Genomic DNA, 21650 nt, shown 5'->3' on the forward strand with positions numbered 1-21650 from the left:
AGCCTTAGCAGCTCAAGTCAAGAGCCTTGGGTGATCACTGATGTCACACATAAGAGTGTTAATTGTTAAATTAACGACAGCAGTCACTGCACACTTACTCCCCACGCAGGACCTCTGTCCTCAATGAGTTGTATTATGAGAATTAACTGTAAAACTTGTCCTCAAACAGTTTTTTATAGTTTATGTGTGTATGTGTATGTGTTGAAATTGTTGAAATCTTTACTTAGTATAGGGTTGGTCTTCTGTGTATAAAGTTAATTGAAAACGAATCTTAATGGAGAACGGGATTGGGGATGGGAGAGGGAGGAGGAGGTAGAGTGGGAGTGGGGGTGGGAGGGCGGGTATGGTAGGAAGAATCACTATATTCCTAAAGTTGTACTTATAATATTTGTGCTCACTAAATAAAAGGTTTTTTTGGGGGGGATGGTAAACAGTCCATTTGCCTCCTATACTCACTTCTTAGTCTTTATCTCCTTGTTCTAGCCTGCTTCACCACCACCACCAAGAAGTAACTAACAAAGAGACCCAAAGTCACCAGCCCACCCCTATCACCACACCTCCTCCACCCAAACCTCTCACTCTCCAACCTCCACCTTACACTGCAGGCTGAAAATATCCAACATGGCTGCTGACTATGTCCCCACATCAACCCACACAGCTAATTATAACAACATTATAATAAAATTACCATTGCTGACATTCCTACTCCCAAGAAACATTATGACACTTCTGGGACTTTGTAAAAAGGAAAAAAAAATGGAAGGTGTTGGAGCTGGCATTGTGGCATAGCAAGGTAAGCTGCCACCTACAATGCCAGAATCCCATATCAGAGCTTGGAACTTCTGGCTTTGGCCTGGACCTGGACCTGGACCTGGACCTGGACCTGGACCTGGAGCAGCCGCAGGCCCAGCCAGTGAGGCCAGTGAACCAGCAGTTGGAAGATCTCTCTTTCTCTACCCCCTCTTCAAATAAATGAAAGAGAGAGAGAAAAAAAATAAAAGGTGGTACTCAAACCCTACTCCAAACATCATCATCTATAAATTTTCAATTCTTTTACCCTCTCAAGATCACAGAAAAGGGGTAATCCCAACACCTGCTGGATTCCCTCTTGATTGTGTATTTTCACTTTGCAAATAAATCCTATACTTTCACTGTATCTTATTCTGCTGCACCTTGCCTGTGCCTTGTCCTTAAATTTCTTCCTGCACTGGAGACATGGACTCAGCCATCCTACAGCAAACTCACTGCACCCCAGTACCTCTTCTCTGAGATAAACTCTGTTTAAACTCCTCTCTGAACACTTGACCAGCACCAGGCAATCCTGGCACCTCCTCCTTCTTGGAATGTTCTCTCTTGTTTGCTCTACAATTATCTGACCTCTCTTGCTTTGCCTCACTGCAGAAGCTCTGACTCTTTTTACCTCCAAAATTTTAAAAATGCTATAAAAACCTAAATTTCCTAATCTTGCAAAAATTAGTTTATCCTCTAAACATCAAACACCTCAAATCTGATAGCTTAATATTACTAAATAAGGAAGAAACATCAAGTGGCAAAACAGTATTTCTATGATCACTTTAATATCATTAACATCCTCACTGAAACCAAAGTGGCCTTAATACATAGCTCTATATATTCTCAGGGGTATTAACACATATTATATTATAATAAAGCTTTCAGCAAAACACCAAATATTTTCTTCTAGCACATTTTTCTTTGAATATAAAAATATATGCTCCAAACCTTATATTAGTGATCGTTTCTGTCCACAAATGGTCAATACACAGCTCAGGAACAATTGGCTCTGTTTCTGGTGCAAGAAAGGAGCCATTGGAATTGCTGGTTGGAGAATGAGAAATACTGTGTCTCTTTGGAGACTGATTATGGCTTGAAACATTGAACCTTTGCACTCCTGAAAAAGAATGCACTCCTAAGGCAGGAGAATGGGCACGACTGCAAAATAAACAGAGGAGAACAGTGTGTGACACTTAGCAATGCCGCCTTAGGTAACATACCTTCTGAAAATTCTACACACAGAATATTCATGGCACAATCCCAGTCAGAAAATCCTAAAACGTTTTTAAAGGAAGAACTATTTAAATGGTTCATATTGGCATACTTCACAGTATTCTATACATTTAGAATTCTTCTTAAAAGAAGAATTAAATTAAAACTAAGAATTAGTTCACTTTCTTCCTCAAAAATTACTTTTATTATTTAAAAAGGTTTAATCTGTATTCCTGTATAATGATATACCCACCAAAAAATTATGTCCCTATCGCACTTACAACTCAATTAATATACAAATATATTACCAGAGATACATATAGTTAACAAAAACAAAAGAAAAACTAATATAAATTAAGAAAAGAAAAGAATATCTAAATATTTTTAGAATTAATATTCATCAATAGAAATGAAGCAACCAATCTTAGGACAAGCATAGGCAACTTCTAAATAGGACTCAGCAAAGAAAAGTGACATAGCCAACTTGGAAGTCTTAGCTAAAGTAACACAAATAGGATAATGGCTATTTTCCCTAAAAAAAAAACACCCAGGAGCAGTCTAACTTCTAAATTCTAAATCCTTCAAGATGTAAGACAAAGCTTGCAAAGGTCATCTTTTCCTTGGGCTGTCTTATTTAAAACAAGGAAACACTTCCACCTGAGAGCTGCCATGTTGGAAATCGAAGGTGAGCGGGAATGCAGGCTGGGTGATGAGGCTGAACGGCTCTGGCTGTGAATGGAGGAGTAATTCTGGAAAGGGGAAGCCACGGGAGAATCTCCTTTGGAGAGGCTTCTGAGATGTGCTGTGAGGGAGCTGCTGGTGGCCGCGTTCTGTGGGGTTCCCCCCTGCTCAGAGAACTTTAAAACAGCATTCTCTTCCTTAAGTCAAATGAAGAGAAGTAAACACAAAGATAATAATTAGAACAAAAGGGCAATTTCCTTGTGAGAATGCAAGGTAGATGTGATATCTGTTTTCCCTAAAAAGGTCAATCTATTTCGATTCTTCCAAAAACACCGGAAGGTGTTCAGGATTCACGGCCCTGTTGTGTGCCTTTATCCTTACCTCTGGCTTGACTCTCCGGAGAGTCCACACAGAATGCACATTCTGAACAGAGTCATAGGTCATTACGATGGAGGGGTCAATGTTAAGGAAAACAATTTTCATTGCTGGATCTACAACATAATGCACCCGTGTCGAACCAAAAAGACCTTAAAAATAAAACAGAAACAATCAGATACACAACAATGGGCTTCACAAGACCCATCTTTATGAACCGAGTTCTTAAAATTCCACAAGATAAAAAGAAACCAAGCCAAACAAAGCACAAAGGACATCATTATCCCACATGATTAACTGAATTTTTAAAAATTTACTTTGTATATCTTCCTTAAAATATATTAAAGATGAGAGCATTACAAGCTTCACTTTCAAATACATGCAAGTACACTCTAAAGATTTCCTCTGATGCCTCATCAAATTCAGCAGCCACAGGTAAGAGGTCCATGACTCTTTCAACACCCAACCTATGTATAAACTGTAACCAACTATCTGCCAAGTTTAACTTCCTTAGGGGTCCTTTTCTTCTGTATGAAATCTGTCCTCTGTAACAACTGTTCAAACAGTACTGAACAATACACTACTGTTTCTGCTTTACCATCAACATGTGCAAAGTGTTTTCATACTGAGTTCAGCTTTTACTTCTACTGTTTGATGGATTAGTTTCCATTGCCTTACTTGACAGTTTCCTAAATGTTCCCCTCCCTGTTAAAATATTGAAAACTCTTTTCAAATGGTCACTTTATAAAAAATTGCTTTTTTACAAAGAAATAAATTAAAATCACTCATAATGCCACCATCTCAAAATACCTACTATTAATGTTTTTCTTTCTGCTTTTATCATTTTGTTTTTGCATACAAATATACATACTCTGTAGCCTTTTACAAAGTCAGAATCGTACCATGTTTCAGTTTTGGGCCTTATCTGACATTATGAAAGAGTAATTCCTGGGGTCACCAAGCACTTTCAAAAACATGACCAATGTTGGTTGTATGCCATTTAATCACAGGCTCTAACATGTTTACTTAGATTGTTAGGGAACATTAGTAGTATAATATAAAATTGTCAACAAACTTTTTCATAAAAGGCCAAACAGTAAATAGTTTAGGCTTTATATCCAATAAAGTCCCAGCACATTATGTTATTACAAGCAAGGATAGTAAAACATTAAAATTTACACAGTATAAATGGGTCCTACTTCTCTTTAAAAACAAACAACAAAAAAAAAAATTCTTCAGTTCATCAAGTATCACTTGTTTACTTAATAATTATTAAGAAACAGAATCATCTAGAGATTGGGAATACTGCCATTTATTAACCTATTTATTTGCATGCCTTATTTTTACTAAAGTAACTGTTGGTTAATAAATGGTATACAGAAGATCTTGCTTTAATATGAATTACTTTCATAATAAAAGTTATAAAATATTTACATTACATTATTTTTCTAAGAAAAGTCAGTTTTCATAAAAGCTTTTTTAGTTTCCCTCCCTTCTCCCAAGTCAAAAAAGTTTATGTAAAAGAAAATAAAAATGTACTTACCTCCAGATTTACAAACAAGGGGGGTTATTTCATCTAGTGGGTGCAGCATGCTGAACATGGTGGGTAAAGGTTCTCTGGAACAAACAAACAAATAAACAATCACCAACACAAGACTATGGGTTTGCATGAATTCTGCACCTTCCTTGCAAAGGAGTATCTTCTCCAGATTACAGAACCAACTAGAAGCCTACCATTCCAAAAAGCAACTGTCTATAAACTTTATACATACTGTTTTGAGTATTTCATTCCTAGAAATCTCTCCTCTCATTTAAACAATTCCATACCCACCCACGGGGGAACCAATAAAGCCCCAGAAGATCTGCAAACAGCTGTCATCACAGTATGGAACCACCAGAGTAACAGTCTTTGTTTCTGGACCTCAGTATCTATGTCAGCTAAGAAATTCAGCTTCTTACACACATTCATAAAAAGTGCACTTAACCAAAAAAAAAGAAAAACTTCAAACATATTAAAAGCCTGCATTTTTAAGTGATTTTTTAAAAAGAAAAAAAAGCTGTCTTTCAAAACAGAAAGATTAAAAACTTATGTCATTTTTTTAAAAATTTAGCAAGTATGTACCTCCTGTACCACACTGTAACAGGAACTACATGTTTCTGCCTTTCAAGAGATCACAATCTATAGGCAGATAAGGTAAGCATATTATCAATAAGCATCCACCACTTACTGTGAACCTAGTATGTACCAGGCCGCATGTCAAAGCATATATACATTTAACTTGTTTAATTTCTGCATAAATCTTACGAGGTAACAGATCAATGACAGTATGTGTCTTTTAACAGAGAAGCTAAAGGTAAGAAAGCTCTAATGAGGGGCAGGCGTTGTGGCACAGCAGGTTAACGCCCTGGCCTGTAGCACCGGAATCCCATATGGGCGCTGGTTCTAGTCCTGGCTGCTCCTCTTCCAATCCAGCTCTCTGCTGTGGCTTGGGAGGGCAGCGGAGGATGGCCCAAGTCCTTGGGCCCCTGCACCCAAGTGGGAGAACTGGAAGAAGCTCCTGGCTCCTGGCTTCGGATCAGTGCAGCTCCGGCCAGTGCGGCCATCTGGGGAGTGAACCAGCAGATGGAAGGTCTCTGTCTGTCTGTCTGCCTGTCTCTCTCTCTCTCTCTCTCTCTCTCCCCCACCCCTTCCTCCCTCTCCTCTCTCTGTGTAACTCTGACTTTCAAATAAATAAATAAATCTTTAAAAAAAAATAAGAAAAGAAAGTAATACAACGAAATGGCAGAGTTAAGAAATGAATCTTCTTATCATTAATCTATCTGCTTGTTCAATTTTTTTTTTTATTTGACAGGTAGAGTTACAGACAGTGAGAGAGAGAGACAGAGAGAAAGGTCTTCCTTCTGTTGGTTCACTCCCCAAATGGCCGCTATGGCCGGTGCTGCGCCATCCAAAGCCAGGAGCCAGGTGCCTCTTCCTGGTCTCCTATGGGGGCACAGGGGCCCAAGCACTCAGGCCATCCTCCACTGCCCTCCCGGGCCACAGCAGAGAGCTGGACTGGAAGAGGAGCAGCCGAGACTAGAACCAGTGTCCCTATGGGATGACAGCGCCGCAGGCAGAGGATTAACCTACTACACCATATCGCTGGCCCCCTGCCTGTTCAATTTTAATCCTGGTGGACAGGGAGCTGTGGATAATTAAGTGGCAAGTGGGTAGAGTTCACAATGTACAATGAGGAAAAAAAAAAATCAGTACAGATCTCTGCTGTTAGCATGGGAATTATCAGTAAATACTTTATCTCAGAACCAACACACAAAAGCTCAAGTAATACTCTTAACTGGGTCAGCATTGTGGTACAGTGGGTTAAGCCACTGCCTGTGACAATGGCATCCCATATGTGGACAAGTTTGAGTTTCAGCTGCTCGGCTTCCAATCCAGCTCCCTGCTAATACACCTGGGAAAACAGCGGAAGATGCTTGGGCCCCTACCACTCATGAGGGAGACCCAGGTGGAGCTCCTGGCTTTGGCCTGGCCCAGCCCTGGATGTTGCATCCATTTAGTAGGTAAACCAGCAGATGGAAGAGATTCTCTCTCTCTCTCTCTCTCCACTCCCCACCCCCAATTATATTTAAAATAAATAAAATTAAAAAAAAAAAAAAACTGCTAACAGAATAAGGCCAATACCTGGGTGGACCTGGAGGCACCTCATGTGAAGAACTGCTTCGTTCAAACAACAATCCATATTTAGTGGGCCAAACATTTGCAACCTATCATGTAAAGAGGAAAAGATAGAGAACCTATCCACTATAAAATGTTTTTAGGCAACATTACAAAACATTACATTTTCCCCCAATTTAGTAAGAGTTTATAAAATAGCAAGATTACTGTATTTTTTTAAACAATTTTAACAAGGAATTCTAAAAGAAAACCAAATCTAAGAAAGAGGAGTCCAATGTGAAATCCCTGTCAGTAGCCAGTATCAGTGTCAAAATGACAACATGATAAAATTTAAACATTAGTACTAGGTTTAAGTGATAATGAGCAACAGGAAAATCACTATTATTCATACGCCTTATTTAATATCAACAAAATTATTTCTTATATAAACTGACCAAAACCTCTCAGAAAACTTCATAATTCACTTCCTTAAATAACTGAAGTTTTTAATGCAAAGGACAGAAAAATGCCAGTTACTAAAGCGGTCAAAATTCAGTTGTCATATTTGAGTAAAAAGTCTTGATTTCTATAAGACATGAGACATAAGGCCTACCTCTAAAACCAGCTAATTAAAAATGTTCCCCAACAAAACACACAAACAATCTGAAACACTCAAGTTTACCTGAAATGGTAAGGAAGCTATGTAATCCTTTCCTTCTATGCTGTGCATGTTAATACATGAGCTTTGCAATATACATATGCATTTTTCTACTTCATAGCTACCTGAAAAGACAAAGTATAATGTTTATGGATTTTTTTTCCTAAAGAGCTCAATCCTAACAGAAGTTCTTTAATACACAATATAAAATGCTTAGGCTTAACTAACCACTGTTGTGAGTGGCTACTTACTTTGAATTAAAAAAAAATCAAGAATCACCGTTAAGAGAAATAAAAATTTCAAAAAGAAACTTACTGTAGGTCTTTTCAGACTTATCCTGTGATATAATGAAGTCACACCACAATGCCTAAAATCAAAACAAAATTGATCTAAATAATAATCTATTAATAGCATCTACATAATAACTTTGTTTCTTCCTCAGCACAATATGTATACCATGGGAACAAAAAAGAAAGAAAATTAGACTAATTAATGATAAATACTGTAAGGAAGGCTAAACCACGTACGTAATTAAGTTTTAGAAGAAAAGACAATCAAAAAACCTACCAGAAAGAAGCCTGTGGCACAATCTGTCTTAAACCCTGCATCCCTCACAAAACTAGACTATCTGAAGAGTCCAAGTTGGCATTTATTAGCTCCAAGCTTACCAGTTGGTCTTACTCTTAACAGTCCCTAGACTCATTTTAGAAAAATATCTCCGAAGCCAGGAGCCAGGTGCTTCCTCCTGGTCTCCCATGCGGGTGCAGAGCCCAAGCACTTGGGCCATCCTCCACTGCCTTTCCGGGCCACAGAGAGCTGAGACCTGGACTGGAAGAGGAGCAACCGGGACAGAATCCAGCGCCCCAACCGGGACTAGAACCCGGGGTGCTGGCGCCGCAGGCGGAGGATTAGCCTATTGAGCCGCGGCGCCGGCCTAGTTCAATATTTTTTAATTGTACTATCTGATGGTATGAAATACATTCACAATATTGTACAACCTTGCCACTATTCATTTCCAAAACTTTTTACTCATCCAAAACAAAAACCTCACCTCTTACACAGTAACTACCATTTCATCCTCACCCCAGCCCTGGTTAACCTGTATTCTACTTTCCCTATAAATGTGCCTATGCCAGATACCTCATATAAGTGAAATTGCACCGAAGTTGTCCCTTTGGGTCTTGCTTGTTTCCCTTAACATAATGTCTTCAAGGTTCATCCCTGCTGTAGCACACATCAAGAACTCCATTCCTTTTTTTACAGCTGAATTTTTCCAGTTTGCATATGCTATGTTTTACTTATCAGCTCTTGATGAATGTGTAGTCTGTTTCTACCTTTTATCATGAATAATGCTCTTACGAACATTAGTGCCCAAATAACCTGTATGAGTGCCTGCTTCCACTTCTTCAGCGTATATCCTTAGAAACACAATGGCTGGATCATGAGGTAATCCTAACGGAACATTCCACAGCAGTCAACATTCTCACCATCAATGCACAGGGTTCCAATTTCTGAACATTCTCATGAACGCTTGATATTTTTCTGGTTTTTGGAAAATAGCCAACCTACAGTGGTATTTCATTGCGGCTTTAATTTGTATTTGTCTAGTAATTAGCAATGCTGAGCACCTTTCCATGTGCTTATTGACCATCTGTATATCTTCTTTAGAAAATGTTTTTTTTCCCCTTTTTTAATTGGATTTTCTTTTTGTTGAGTTGTATTTTTAATGGCACATTAACAGATGAAAATTCAGGAAGAGAAATATCCAAGAGAACTGTGCTACAATCTGAAGTATCTAAAATCTATACTGCACCTATTACACCTCAACTCCTTTTATGAAATCCCATCCTCAGGGGCTGGCACGGTGGTGCAGCGGGTTAAAGCCCCAGCCTGAACCGCCAGCATTCCTTATGGGTGCAGGTTCGAGTCCCAGCTGCTCCACTTCTGAGCTAGCTCCCTGCTAACGTGCCCGGGAAAGCAGCAGAGAATAGCCCAAGTCCTTGGGCCCCTACACCCACGAAGAGACCTGGAAGCAGCTCCTGGCTCCTGACTTCAGATCGGCTCAGCTCCACCCGTTGAAGCCATTTGAGGAGTGAACCAGTGGATGGAAGACCTCCCTCTCCTCTCTCTCTCTCTCTCTCTCTCCCTCCCTCCCTATCTGTCTTTTTTTTTTTTTTTTTTTTGGACAGGCAGAGTGGACAGTGAGAGAGAGAGAGAGAGAGAGAGAAAGGTCTTCCTTTGCCGTTGGTTCACCCTCCAATGGCCGCCGCGGCTGGCGCGCTGCGGCCAGCGCAGCGCGCTGATCCGAAGGCAGGAGCCAGGTGCTTTTCCTGGTCTCCCATGGGGTGCAGGGCCCAAGCACCTGGGCCATCCTCCACTGCACTCCCGGGCCACAGCAGAGGGCTGGCCTGGAAGAGGGGCAACCGGGACAGAATCCGGTGCCCCGACCGGGACTAGAACCCGGTGTGCCGGCGCCGCTAGGCGGAGGATTAGCCTAGTGAGCCGCGGCGCCGGCCCCTATCTGTCTTTACCTCTCTATATAACTGTCTTTCAAATAAATAAAATAAATCCTTTAACAAAAATCCCTTTCTCTTGGTCCCTGAAATAAATATGCTAAGATCTCTTTTATCCCTGATATCTAAAAGATCACTAGCCCCCTTCACTTCTCCCTCAGTTTTGATTCACACTTGTGTCAACACTTTCTCCAAGACACCCATCTCTGAGCTGAACTACCACAAACCAGTGTCCCTGACAAGTCTCCCTACACTCCAGTCAACCCTACATGTTCTTTCATGTTTAGCAAGTAATCCACAGGGTGATAGCTTAGTGCCATGGTAACATTCTTTCACCCTACTGTATTAGTATTCATTTACAATTCTGGCCTGAATCAATTACACTGGAGTTTATAAAATGGTGTTCTTCTAATTCCAGCGTTCCTTCTGTGTGCATTAGCTGGATTTCTTGTGTAAGTTTTCCTCCGACTAATAAAGATGAATCACACACCTTCCTGAGAAGACACAGCAGATGCTTATTTCTTCCCTTGAATCACCAATTTTCAGAACACGGGTGTGACAGCCAACTACACTGGTTACAAGCCAGATTTCTTTTTTCTTTCTGAGTATCATTATGAGCTCAATTTTTACTTATCCAACATTTTTCAGTAAATTATAATAATCACATGTTAAAAATATTTTATAGCTTTGGTGTCTTATAAACTTTGGTTGATAACAACAAATAGAATACCCAAGAGCAAAGTGTTTAAAGATTTTCATCGACAAAGGAGTAAAAAAGTATAAAGAAGTGATGATATAGAAAATAAAATGAAATTATAAAATTTCCTGCCATTGTCTTCACTGTATGTTAGAATGCGCTATACCAACTGCTGGGATCATGATACTATTTTTATCATTTCTGCTCAATTTCATAACAAAAATTTATTTTTAAAAGAGTAACTCGTGAATCACACACTAAAATTCCAGTCAACTCACCTGCTGAACAGGACTGTCAACTGTGAACGCTTTATAAACTGCCAGAGCCTGGCTCTTACTTCCTTTGCTCCAGATCACCATATTTCCAGCCACATAGAGCTCCTCATCATAGTCCACTTCTTCTCCAATTTCACTGACACCTTTCCTTAGCTGCCAGCTTTCCTTTAAAACCAACACACGGAAGACATGTTCATGCACTCGTTTTTCCTTTTTCAGTGGTCTGCAGCAAGATTCATTTGCCTGTGGAGTAAAACTCAGTGCAACCCCAACTCTTAGAAGGTTTAATGCACTGATTATCAGAGTATGTAGCTATGTATACTGTATATCCACACACACACACACACACACACACACAGGATTTCATGAACAAGAACTTACTCAAGCATTACCTATATTAAATGTTTTATGATTCTATGTTACTATGCCAAAAATATAAACTAATGAAAATTACACCTTATCTACAGGTCAACATGTGAAACCACACACTGAAAAGACTGTACAGGGTTAGAGAGGGGACCATGAGGTGTACCAGGAATCCCTGAGGGAGTTTATGTACAATGCAGACTTCCCTGCTTCACAGCTGCATATACATTCACTTTCTTTCCTGGATCCACCCATAAAAATGAATGGAAAAGAAAGAGGTTTCAATTTCTAAGCACACAGACTTTCCATCCCTGAGACATTTTATCCCACAGGGATATGAAAATTGAATGAAGCAGGAAGGACTGCTCTCCCCACACACAAGATCTCGTTCTCCTATTTTAAGAACTACTATGTTACCTTCTTCTGTGGCATTTCTTCTCTTCTCTTGAAACATCTAAGTTTCCTGCAGCAGGGACCACTTCTAATCTCTACCATTTAATCATCAAACAGCACAAAATCTGGTCCCCACATATGTAATGAAACAGATTTAAAATGAATTGTAATGATAGTATTAATCTTGACTCTATAAAATCACATGTCACACAATATGTGTAAATAAGGTTATGATACCATAATACAAGAGTCTATTTTAGCACTGATTAAAACTGCCAAACCTTAACCTCTACGCTCTAGAAGTAGCATCATACTCAGTTCTCAGCTGCATCTAGATAACCTTAAATTACAAGTTGATTATATCACTCTCAATTTCAAAACTATGCTGGGGAACTTCATGGAACCTTTTGTTTCTCGTGGATTGTAACCTCCTGAAGGGATCCCACCAAGCCAGCAGCACCATCAGACGACCATAATTCAGAGGCTGGCTGCAGTTGGCGAAGCTGAAGGTTCAAAGCATTAGGGTGGTGCTTGCAGTGGTCTCGACCGAAAGGAACAAATTCCTGCAAATCCCCGGCTGCAATCATTGTTGCCTTTTCTTCATAGAAGTTCGACATGGGTTCCCAATATCAACATTATTTCTGTATGAATTCAAACACATTCCAATCAGTTTCTAGAGTTTATAATCAGTTTATTGCTACAAAGAGGTCGATTCACCTGTGGTGGATATACAGCACTCCACTTGCTATAAACATCTCTACATTCAGTGAGTGACCGCTGGTAAAACTGACACTGTACAGTGGAGTACACGGAGAGTGCCCTGCAGCATTGCAGCACCCCATTTAAAGCGGCAGTCCTCCCAGACAGAAATTAAAACAAATATTTAACATCAGCACTACACACAGGTTGTAAAGTGTTTGAAACAAGACTCAAGATGAAAGCGGTTTAATTGCATTTGACCTTGATTTCTCACCTCTTTCTGGCTACACAAACACCTCAAGGCCTCTGCAGTTCTATGCAGCTCAAAAGTTATTTTACTATTTTATAAAGTGTTACCCCTGAGAATATACCTCACAAAATAGGATACACTTTTTTTTTCTTCTTGCTAGAAATAAATCAGTGCTGAGAACACCTGGAACTAAAAATATGCCTTCTAACTTACAACAAGACTTAAAAACAGATTCGGCCAACCTTCCCACGTTCTAACCAACAGCGTAACTGACATTAAAGAATTTGTAACTTTATGCGACTTTAACTGTGCAATGCTGTGACTTTATAACTTTGAGAGGACACCACACAGAGTTACTATTATCGAATGACTTTCCCAGCACACTATCTTTCTGTGTGGATTAAGGCAACGTATTTTATACTTCTCAAACTTCTATAAAGGTGGTGTTCGTGGCAGGGGCAACATACAGCGCTACACACGAAAAGTGCCATATTAAAACGAGAGGCTATAAATCGAAATATCGGCATTGCTTACCGGGTACAAAAGCTACCCTGTCAAAAGGAAGAGATCCAAATGCATACGAATGGGACCTTGAGCTGACACTCCACAAAAGGTCCCCAGCATCTCTGGGGGGCGGGGAAATTAACAGAATAAGAATCTGAGTCTCAGAAAACCTGCTCAGAGGGGGCACGGGACCAGACTAGAGGCGGAGGCCGCTCTGGGGACGCCGGCTTCAACCCCACGAACCGCCAAGTGCACCCCGGAAAACCCAGCTCCTAGGCCGGGCGCCCCTCAGGGACATCCCCAGGCTCTCAGCCTCCCGCGTCACCGAGCGGGTGGGCCGCGGGGCGCGTGCCAGGGTCGCGGCGCACGCGGCAGACTCCCCGGCGCTGCGTGCTGCGGGCCGCACCTGTGTTAACTCCGGACGCGTCGGGCGCGGCGAGCCCCGGCTGCTCCCGGGAGGCACGGGGGCCAAGGAGGCCCGAGGGCAGCGGCGGGGTCCGGCACGGTGACTCCTCGGCTGCCACAGCTTCGCACTCCGTGTCGCCTCCGTTGTCCGGAGGAATGGGCAGCAGCAGCGGACACGACTGCTAACCGCAGACAGGCGTGCGGGGCGTTCAAACGGACGCGTCCATCTTGCTTTCCCGCCCTGCTTCGCGCCGGGGTGGGGCCGCGCGGAGCCGACGCCTGCGCAGTGGCGGACAGACAGAACGGGGCAGGACTTAACCCGGTATTTCTGGCGTGCGTTCGCTCTCCAGGCTATGCCCCGAGGAGCCTGAACTCTTCCTGACTCTTTGAGTTTGGAGGTTTCGAGCTTGTGTGGCTTCCGCCTCGGGATCCCCGGTGGAGCTGCGCTCCTCCGCGCCGGCGGGTAGAGGGCGAACGAAGTTGCTGCTTTTCTCGGTATGCCCGCTCGCTACTACGCCTCCGGAGTCCGGGCCCTTTGCAAAGTGGACGAAAGGTGCGAAGGCCCTCGCTGCGAAGGCGTGCGGTTTCCGAGGTTCACAGACACTCGAGTCCTCCGATCTGTGGACGCGGACTGAGAACCCCAGCTGGGCCCTTCCCTGTCTGTGGGTTCAGCTGTGCAAACTCAAGCTTGCAGGCGCCAGAACGCTTCCCTGCACCCTGAAACGCCATGGCGTGCATATGAAAGCTGCAGCAGCTGACAGGTCGCCAGTTGCCTGAGGAGTAAAGCCCCAGTTCTCCACCCAGGGGTATGCAGTCGGCTGAAATGTTGGTCTTCAATGACATTGTCTACTGGGATTCCCAAAGCACACCTTGCTCCTGGTGACCCCGAGGTCTTGGTGGGTGCACATCCCTTTATGCAGAACGTCATCCTTCAGGGTCTGCCCTAGAGCCGCTTCTCAGGAAGGTTCGCCCCCAACAGGAAGGAGACTCTCAGAACTCCGGAAGACCTGCCTTTCGCTAGAGACATTGACCTGGAGTAGGTCAAACTGCCAATCATACCCCACAGGCTCTGCTCTTTTCCTGCCTCTCTTTTTTAAATTTATTTGACACACACAGAGAGAGAGGGAGATTCCACCCTCTGGGTTCCTCCCCAGGTGGCGGCCAGGGCCGGGGCTGGGCCAGGTCGGGGCTCCTATAGGGGATACCTGTTTTGCAGCAGTTGATGAGCTTGCTGGGACACAGCGCCAGCCCCCTAGCCTTCCTCTGTTTCTTCCCCCAGGGTCCCGGCATCCTACATAACTCTCTTCTGACCTCACCAAGGACATTCTGGGGAGACTTCAGCACTAAACACCTCATTTGCCTCTCCGTCCCTAAGAGGCGCCATTCTGCATGGCCCCTCAGCTCTCCTTGTGGCCTGCCCTCTTCGGGGGGCCTGTGTTCCCACACCCCTGTCAGCCCCTCCACCAGAAGGCTATCCTCTCCAGCTTTTCTGTGCAGCCAGGCCATTGTCCCACTCCTGGGACTGGGACCCTCTTGCCATTGCAAAACATGGATGGCATGGGAGCTGACTTCTGGCAGGGCTACAAACATCAAGTGTAGGGAGCAAACTTTGATCGGTAGGAATAAGGGTGGGAAGGAGGCAGACTTATTATATTATACCATTATGCTTCTTATACCATTATACTAAGAGCTGCAGGATTCTACTGACAGCCCATTGCCTACCATAGGGGCCTCTTCAACATTATCAAAGCATGCAAACCAAGAAGGCAGCGCAGTCCACTAACAATACATGCCACAATCTTACATCATCTAATCACAAATCCAGTTCACACGAAAGCAGTGGGATTAACACTAGAAGCAGGGGTCGTCGGGGGCCAGATCAGAAGCAGCCTACTACAGTCTCTGGTATCTCTCTTTTTAAAATATATATATATATATATATATATATATATATTTATGTATTTGAAAGGCAGAACTATACAGAGATCTATCTGCTAGTCCTCTCCGCAGATGGCTGCAACTACCAGAGCTGGGCAGGTAGAAGCCAGGAGCTGGGGACTCCATCATGGTCTCCCACGTGGCTGGCAGGGGCCTTAGAACTTGAGCCATCATCTGCTGCTTTCCCAGACTCATTAGCAGTGAGCTGGATTGGACATGGAGAACCAGCTCTCACGTGGCATGCTGGCGTGGCTCCCTGCCACAACATCGGCCCCTCTGACATATTTCGGATAAGTAACATTAAGGCCTTAAGTAACCCATTCTGGTCGAGAGCCCCATGTATACGAGACCCTTCCTCCCTCCTGCACCCTTGCACCAACCTCCCCTCTGTCCTTCCTCACCAGCCCACACAGCGCCCTAGAGCGACCCCATCTTGCCCTGTAATCTGAAGCCACCCCGAAGGACTTTTGGTAAAGCAGTCTTTGGGTTTGTTTAGATGCTGCAGAGGAGAAACGGGCAAAACAGGCTGCTTGAAACCATACTTGATCATTATAGAATCAGAGAAAAATGACCAAAATTTCAGCGGGCAAAGGAAACTGAAAAAAATAAATAAATAAGGAGTTCGTGACCAGTTCATTTACACGTAAGTGGTTAGCAAGAGTACAGTGCATGAACTCTAACATAATCATGCTTTATACATGTATTCAGCTTTCCAATACATGATTCACACATGTGAAATCCACTCATACATGGGGATTAGGGTTTGTATTGAGTGACCATCCCCCTGTTCCTCAGAATTGAGTTTTCCAGGACACAGGACTTTCAGGTTTAACAAGAGAGAGTCCAGGAAAGTGGGGCCATTGGTCACTCTACACTGAGTTCAAAGGTTTGGGGTGGGCACTTGGTGCGGTGATTAAGATGCCATTGAGGACTCCCACATCCCATCTCAGCATGCCCGAGTTCCAGGTCCAGCTTCTCTCCGCATTCCAGCTTCCGTTAATGCACCCTGGGAGGCTGCCCTGACAGCTACAGTGCCTGGGTCCCTGCCACCCACGTGGGAGACCCGGATTGAGTTCTGGGCTCCACGCTTTGGCCTGGCCCAGCCCTTGTTGTGGGTGTTTGGGGAGTGAATCAGCAGTTGGAAGATATCTCTTTATTCTGCCTTTCAAATAGAATAAAAATTTTATAAAAAGTTTTATATACGTCTGAGCAAACCCTTACTGCTGGGTTACTGGGTATTAGGAAAACTAAGGGAAATAAACAGTCTGTTTAAGGGAAAACAATCCAAACACCAGTGTATAAAAATTAGGAATATATTCTTTGGGAAGATGAAATTGATAATATTCTTGAAAGGTGTTTTTTTCTTGAATGATTTAATATAATGAAGAGTTGAGGATGGAATTTAAAAAGTCTGAGTGAACACACAAATCCTAACAGTTACTCCAAAAACAGAAAAGAATGCAGGAAAAATACAGTAACAAACTTAAGGGCCTCATGCCAAGGATTCCAAGAGGTACTATTAAGCTCCAGTAATCAGGATTGTGAGTTATAAGAGAAGGAATAAGCCCACAGATTCATGAAAAGGTTGGGTTTGAAAAGATACACATATAGAGAATTAAAATTTTAAAGATAAACTTTATTTTAAAAAATTGCTCTAAATTTACAGAAAAATTGAAAAGAGAGTTGAATTAGTTCCTATGTACTGTACATCCAGTTTCCTTATTACTAACATTTTATTTTATTTTTAAAGTTTACTTTTTTTAAGATTTATTTATTTATTTGAAAGAGTTACACAGAGAAAAAGGGAGAGGCAGAGAGAGAGAGGTCTTCCATCTTCTAGTTCACTCCCCAATTGGCCGCAGTGGTCGGAGCTGTGCCTATCCAAAGGCAGGAGCCAGGAGCTTCTTCCGGGTTTCACATGTGGGTGCAGGGGCCCAAGGAGTTAGGCCATCTTCTACTGCTTTCCCAGGCTGTAGCAGAGAGCTGGATCAGAAGTGAAGCAGCCAGGTCTTGAACTGGCACCCAAATGAGATGCCGGCACTATTGGCAGCAGCTTTACCCGCTACGCCACAGTGCCGGCCCCAATTATTATTAACATTTTAAATTTGTGTGGGACATTTGTTAAAATTAGTAAACCATAATCATCAATGCATTATTATTATTAAAATCTATACTTTATTCACTTTTCATTAGCTTTTTTAAAAAAGATTTATTTATTTTTAATTATTTCATTATTGAAAGGCAGAACTACAGAGAGGCAGAGGCAGAGAGAGAGAGAGAGAGAGAGGTCTTCCGTCCACTGGTTCATTCCCCAGATGGCCACAATGGCCGGAGCTGGGTCAATCCAAAGCCAGGAGCCAGGAACTTCTTCTGGGTCTCCCAAACAGGTGCAGAAGCCCAAGAACTTAAGCCATCTTCCACTGCTTTCCCAGGCCATAGCAGAGAGCTGGATTGGAAGTAGAACAGCCAGGACTCACACTGGCACCCCATGGGATTGCCGGCACTGCAGGCAGCAGCTTTACCTGCTACCCCACAGTGCAGGCCCCTGAAAACATACTTTCACACAACCTCTTTTGCAGGAGTGTTCATAGCAGCAATACTCAAAATAGCCAAGGAATAAAAACAACTGAATGCCTACAATGGATGAATGAATAAAAATAATGTGGTATATGCATATAATGAGACATTATTCAGTTATAAAAGGGAATGAAGAGAAGACTGACAACGTTGTGGCATATCGGGTAACACCTCTGCCTGCGACGCCAGCATTTCATGTGTGCACCAGTTCAAGTCCTGGCTACTCCACTTCCAACCCAGCTCCCTGCTAATGTGCCTGGGAAATCAGTAGAAGATGGCCCAAGTGCTTGGGCCCCTGTACCCACATGGGAGACCTGGAAGAAGCTCCTTGCTCCTAGCTTAGTCCTGGCCCAGCCCAAGCCATTGTGGCCATTTGGAGAGTGAACCAACGGATGGAAGATCTCTCTATCTCTGCCTCTTCTCCTCTCTCTGTAACTCTGAATTTTAAAATAAACAAATCTTTTTTTTTTATTATTTGACAGATAGAGTTAGTGAGAGAGAGAGAGAGAGAGAGAGAGAGAGAGGCAGAGAGAAAGGTCTTCTTCCGTTGGTTCACCCCACAAATGGCCGCGATGGCCGGAGCTACGCTGATCTGAAGCCAGGAGCCAGGCACCTCCTCCTGGTCTCCCATGCGGATGCAGGGGCCCAAGCACTTGGGCCATCCTCCACTGCCTTCCAGGGCCACAGCAGAGAGCTGGACTGGAAGAGGGGCAGCCGGGACTAGGACCTGGCGCCCATATGGGATGCTGGCACTGCAGGCGGAGGATTAACCAAGTAAGCCACGGCGCCGGCCCCAAAATGAACACATCTTTAAAAAGAAGAGGAGGGATGAAAAGTTCATTTCCGGGTGCGGGAGCATAGGTGAACATCTTGGTCACTTTTCTGTGTGGGGAATATGGAAGTGTGGGAACTGAGCCTTTTTGGGTACTGATGTTCCCTGTGGGTGCAGGACCAAGATGGACATGCGCCCAGGCAGGGTCGGTTGGCACGCAATACTATTTAAACGGTGTTTCATTCAAGTTTGAACAAGTGGAAGAGCTAAGTTGATGAGTAGAGATACAGAGGGGAAAAGCTTTTTAATGTCCTCATTAAAATGGAATATTATCCATAATTAAGTTACAGGCAAGTTTCTGTGGTTCCCGGGTTACACAGTGTGCTGCCATAAATTCATCCGCTTCTGGGCTAAACAGTCTGATGTCCTGCTCAGCCCTTTGGTGCAGCCGGGAGGGCAACTCTTCAGATGTTTCTCCCAGAAGACTGATGACTCCTGGGTGAGCTAGGCCCCTAATGAGGAGTCCACAGCTGGCATCTCCCTATTTAGTCATGTCTGCTGTGGTATTTGTCCAGGGATAGCACAGCTCCAGTTAGGGGCACAGCTTTAAAGATGACTTGGGTTTCTTTCTTTCTTTTTTTCTTTATGTTTTATTTTATTTGAAAGGCAGAGAGCAGGGCCGGCGTTGTGACATAGCAGGTAAAGCTGCCGCCTGCAGTGCTGGCATCCCATATGGGTGCCAGTTTCAGTCCCAGCTGCTCCGCTTCCTATCCAGCTCTCTGCTATGGCCTGGGAAAGTAGTAGAAGATGGCCCAAGCCCTTGGATCCCTGCACCTGCGTGCAAGACCCGGAAGAAGCTCCTGGCCTCGGATTGGCGCAGCTCCAGCCATTGCGGCCAATTGGGGAGTGAACCAGCGGATGGAAGGATGGAAGACCTCTCTCTCTCTCTCTCTCTCTCTCTCTCTCTCTCTGCCTCTCCTCTCTTTGTGCAACTCTGACTTTCAAGTAAAATAAATCTTAAAAAAAAAAAAAGGCAGAGAGCACACTGCCATCCACTCACCCCACCCAGATGCCTACAACAAGCCAGGTGGAAGCCAGGAGATGGGAGAGCAGTGCCGGTCTCCCCGGAGGTGGCAGGACCCCAGTGCCTTGAGCCATCACTGCTGTCTCCAGGGTGCGCACTGGCAGGAAGCTGGAGTCAGGAAGCGAAGCCCAGCACGCTGATGTGGATCGTGGTGTCTTCCCTGCTGGGCAGAAGGGCTGCTCCTGGCTCTAGGGTTTAGTAACATTTTTCTGTTGCTAAGTTGAACTCTCTCCACACAGGGAGCAGACACATGTGAACGTCTTTGGACACTCCATTGTTTTTTTTTGTTTGGTTTGGTTTTTTTGTTTTTTTTTTTTTTTGTTTTGTTTTTTTTTTTTTTTTGACAGGCAGAGTGGACAGTGAGAGAGAGAGAGACAGAGAGAAAGGTCTTCCTTTTTCCGTTGGTTCACCCCCCAATGGCTGCCACTGCTGGCGCACCGCACTGATCCGAAGGCAGGAGCCAGGTGCTTCTCCTGGTCTCCCATGCGGGTGCAGGGCCCAAGTACTTGGGCCATCCTCCACTGCACTCCCGGGCCACAGCAGAGAGCTGGACTGGAAGAGGGGCAACCGGGACAGAATCCAGTGCCCCGACCAGGACTAGAATCCGGTGTGCCAGCACCGCAAGGCGGAGGATTAACCTAGTGAGCCGCAGCATCGACCTCCATTGTTTCTTTTAGGAGAAAAATCAGTCTAAAGAAATGATCCCTGAAGATGCCTAAAAGCTGAATTTAGCAGATAATTATTACAATATAAAGAGGTCCTACTGGGACTGCTGCCATGGCACAGCAGCTTAACCTGCTGCCTGTAACTCAGGCATCTCACATAGGCACTGGTTTGAGTCCCTACTGTTCCACTTCTGACCCAGCTCCCAGGTAATGTGCCTAGGAAAGCAGCAGAAAGCGGCCCAAGATTTTTTTTTTTTAAGATTTAGGTAGGGTTGGAGAGAGAATCTTCTATCCTCTGGTTCACTCCCCAAATGGCCAAAACAGCCAAAACGGGGCCCAGCGAAAGCCAGGAGCCAGGAGCTTCTTCTAGGTCTCCCAGGGGCCTAAGCACTTGGGCCATCCTCCACTGCTTTCCCAGGTGCATTAGCAGGGAGCTGGATCAGAAGTGGAGCTGCCAGGACTTGAACCAGTGCCCATATGGGATGCTGGCATCACAAGCGGCAATTTTTACCCACGACGCCACAAAGCCAGTCCTTCTTGGGTTCATGTTTTAAAACTTTTCCAACATCTGATGGCTTTACAAGGACTGAAGATAAAAGTATTCATATCTTAAAAAGGGGGAATGAGGCATGTACCAATGCTATCTCACTAGTCCAGGTGATCAATTTCTGTTCACAATTGATCATAATGATAGGACTAAGAGCCAAAGAGAGCACATAAAGAAGACTAGTGTCTCCAAATACTACCTGATAGAATAAAAAAGGGAGAGAACGATCCAACATGGGAAGCGAGATACACAGCAGACCCATAGAATGGCAGATGTCCTAAACAGCACTCTGGCCTCAGAGTCATCCCTTAAGGCACACGAATCTGGCTGAAAAGCCCATGAGAGTATTACAGGCATGGAAAGCCAAAACACTCTGGGAAAAAAAAAAAAAAAAAAAAAAAAAAAACCCTAAATGAAAGATCTCCGCGAGTGAGATCCCAGTGGAAAGAACAGGTCATCAAAGAAGGAGGTACCTTTCTCTGAAGGGAGGAGAGAACTTCCACTTTGACTACAACCTTGTCTAAATATGATCAGAATTGGTGAACTCAAAAGGCTTCCATAGCCTTGGCAACTCATGACAAGAGTCTAGGGT

The 21650-nt window shown here is 43.8% G+C and overlaps 1 protein-coding gene across 2 annotated transcripts in view; it reads right to left on the reverse strand.

Annotated features, from left to right (window-relative positions):
• Window positions 1–13739, reverse strand: part of ANAPC1 (anaphase promoting complex subunit 1) — a 99094-nt gene extending 85355 nt beyond the window's left edge. Inside the window, exons 1-10 of one of the 2 annotated variants that reach the window (XM_002709586.5) lie at window positions 13477–13739; window positions 12022–12258; window positions 10862–11023; window positions 7689–7740; window positions 7398–7498; window positions 6743–6825; window positions 4604–4677; window positions 3067–3212; window positions 2662–2882; window positions 1741–1950 (exon numbers count right to left, since the gene is read on the reverse strand). In XM_002709586.5, coding sequence (XP_002709632.1) covers window positions 1741–1950; window positions 2662–2882; window positions 3067–3212; window positions 4604–4677; window positions 6743–6825; window positions 7398–7498; window positions 7689–7740; window positions 10862–11023; window positions 12022–12234 — 1262 coding nt within the window. In that variant the 5' untranslated portion in view covers window positions 12235–12258; window positions 13477–13739. Of the gene's footprint in view, window positions 1–1740; window positions 1951–2661; window positions 2883–3066; window positions 3213–4603; window positions 4678–6742; window positions 6826–7397; window positions 7499–7688; window positions 7741–10861; window positions 11024–12021; window positions 12259–13100; window positions 13238–13476 lie in introns of those variants that run through there. The other variant, XM_089326104.1, reaches the window with a different exon arrangement.
• Window positions 13740–21650: the final 7911 nt, after the last annotated feature.

This window comes from Oryctolagus cuniculus, chromosome 2 (assembly GCF_051225735.1).
Source record: "Oryctolagus cuniculus isolate XC-2025 breed Fujian yellow rabbit chromosome 2, ASM5122573v1, whole genome shotgun sequence".
In the NCBI taxonomy this organism is placed as follows: domain Eukaryota; kingdom Metazoa; phylum Chordata; class Mammalia; order Lagomorpha; family Leporidae; genus Oryctolagus; species Oryctolagus cuniculus.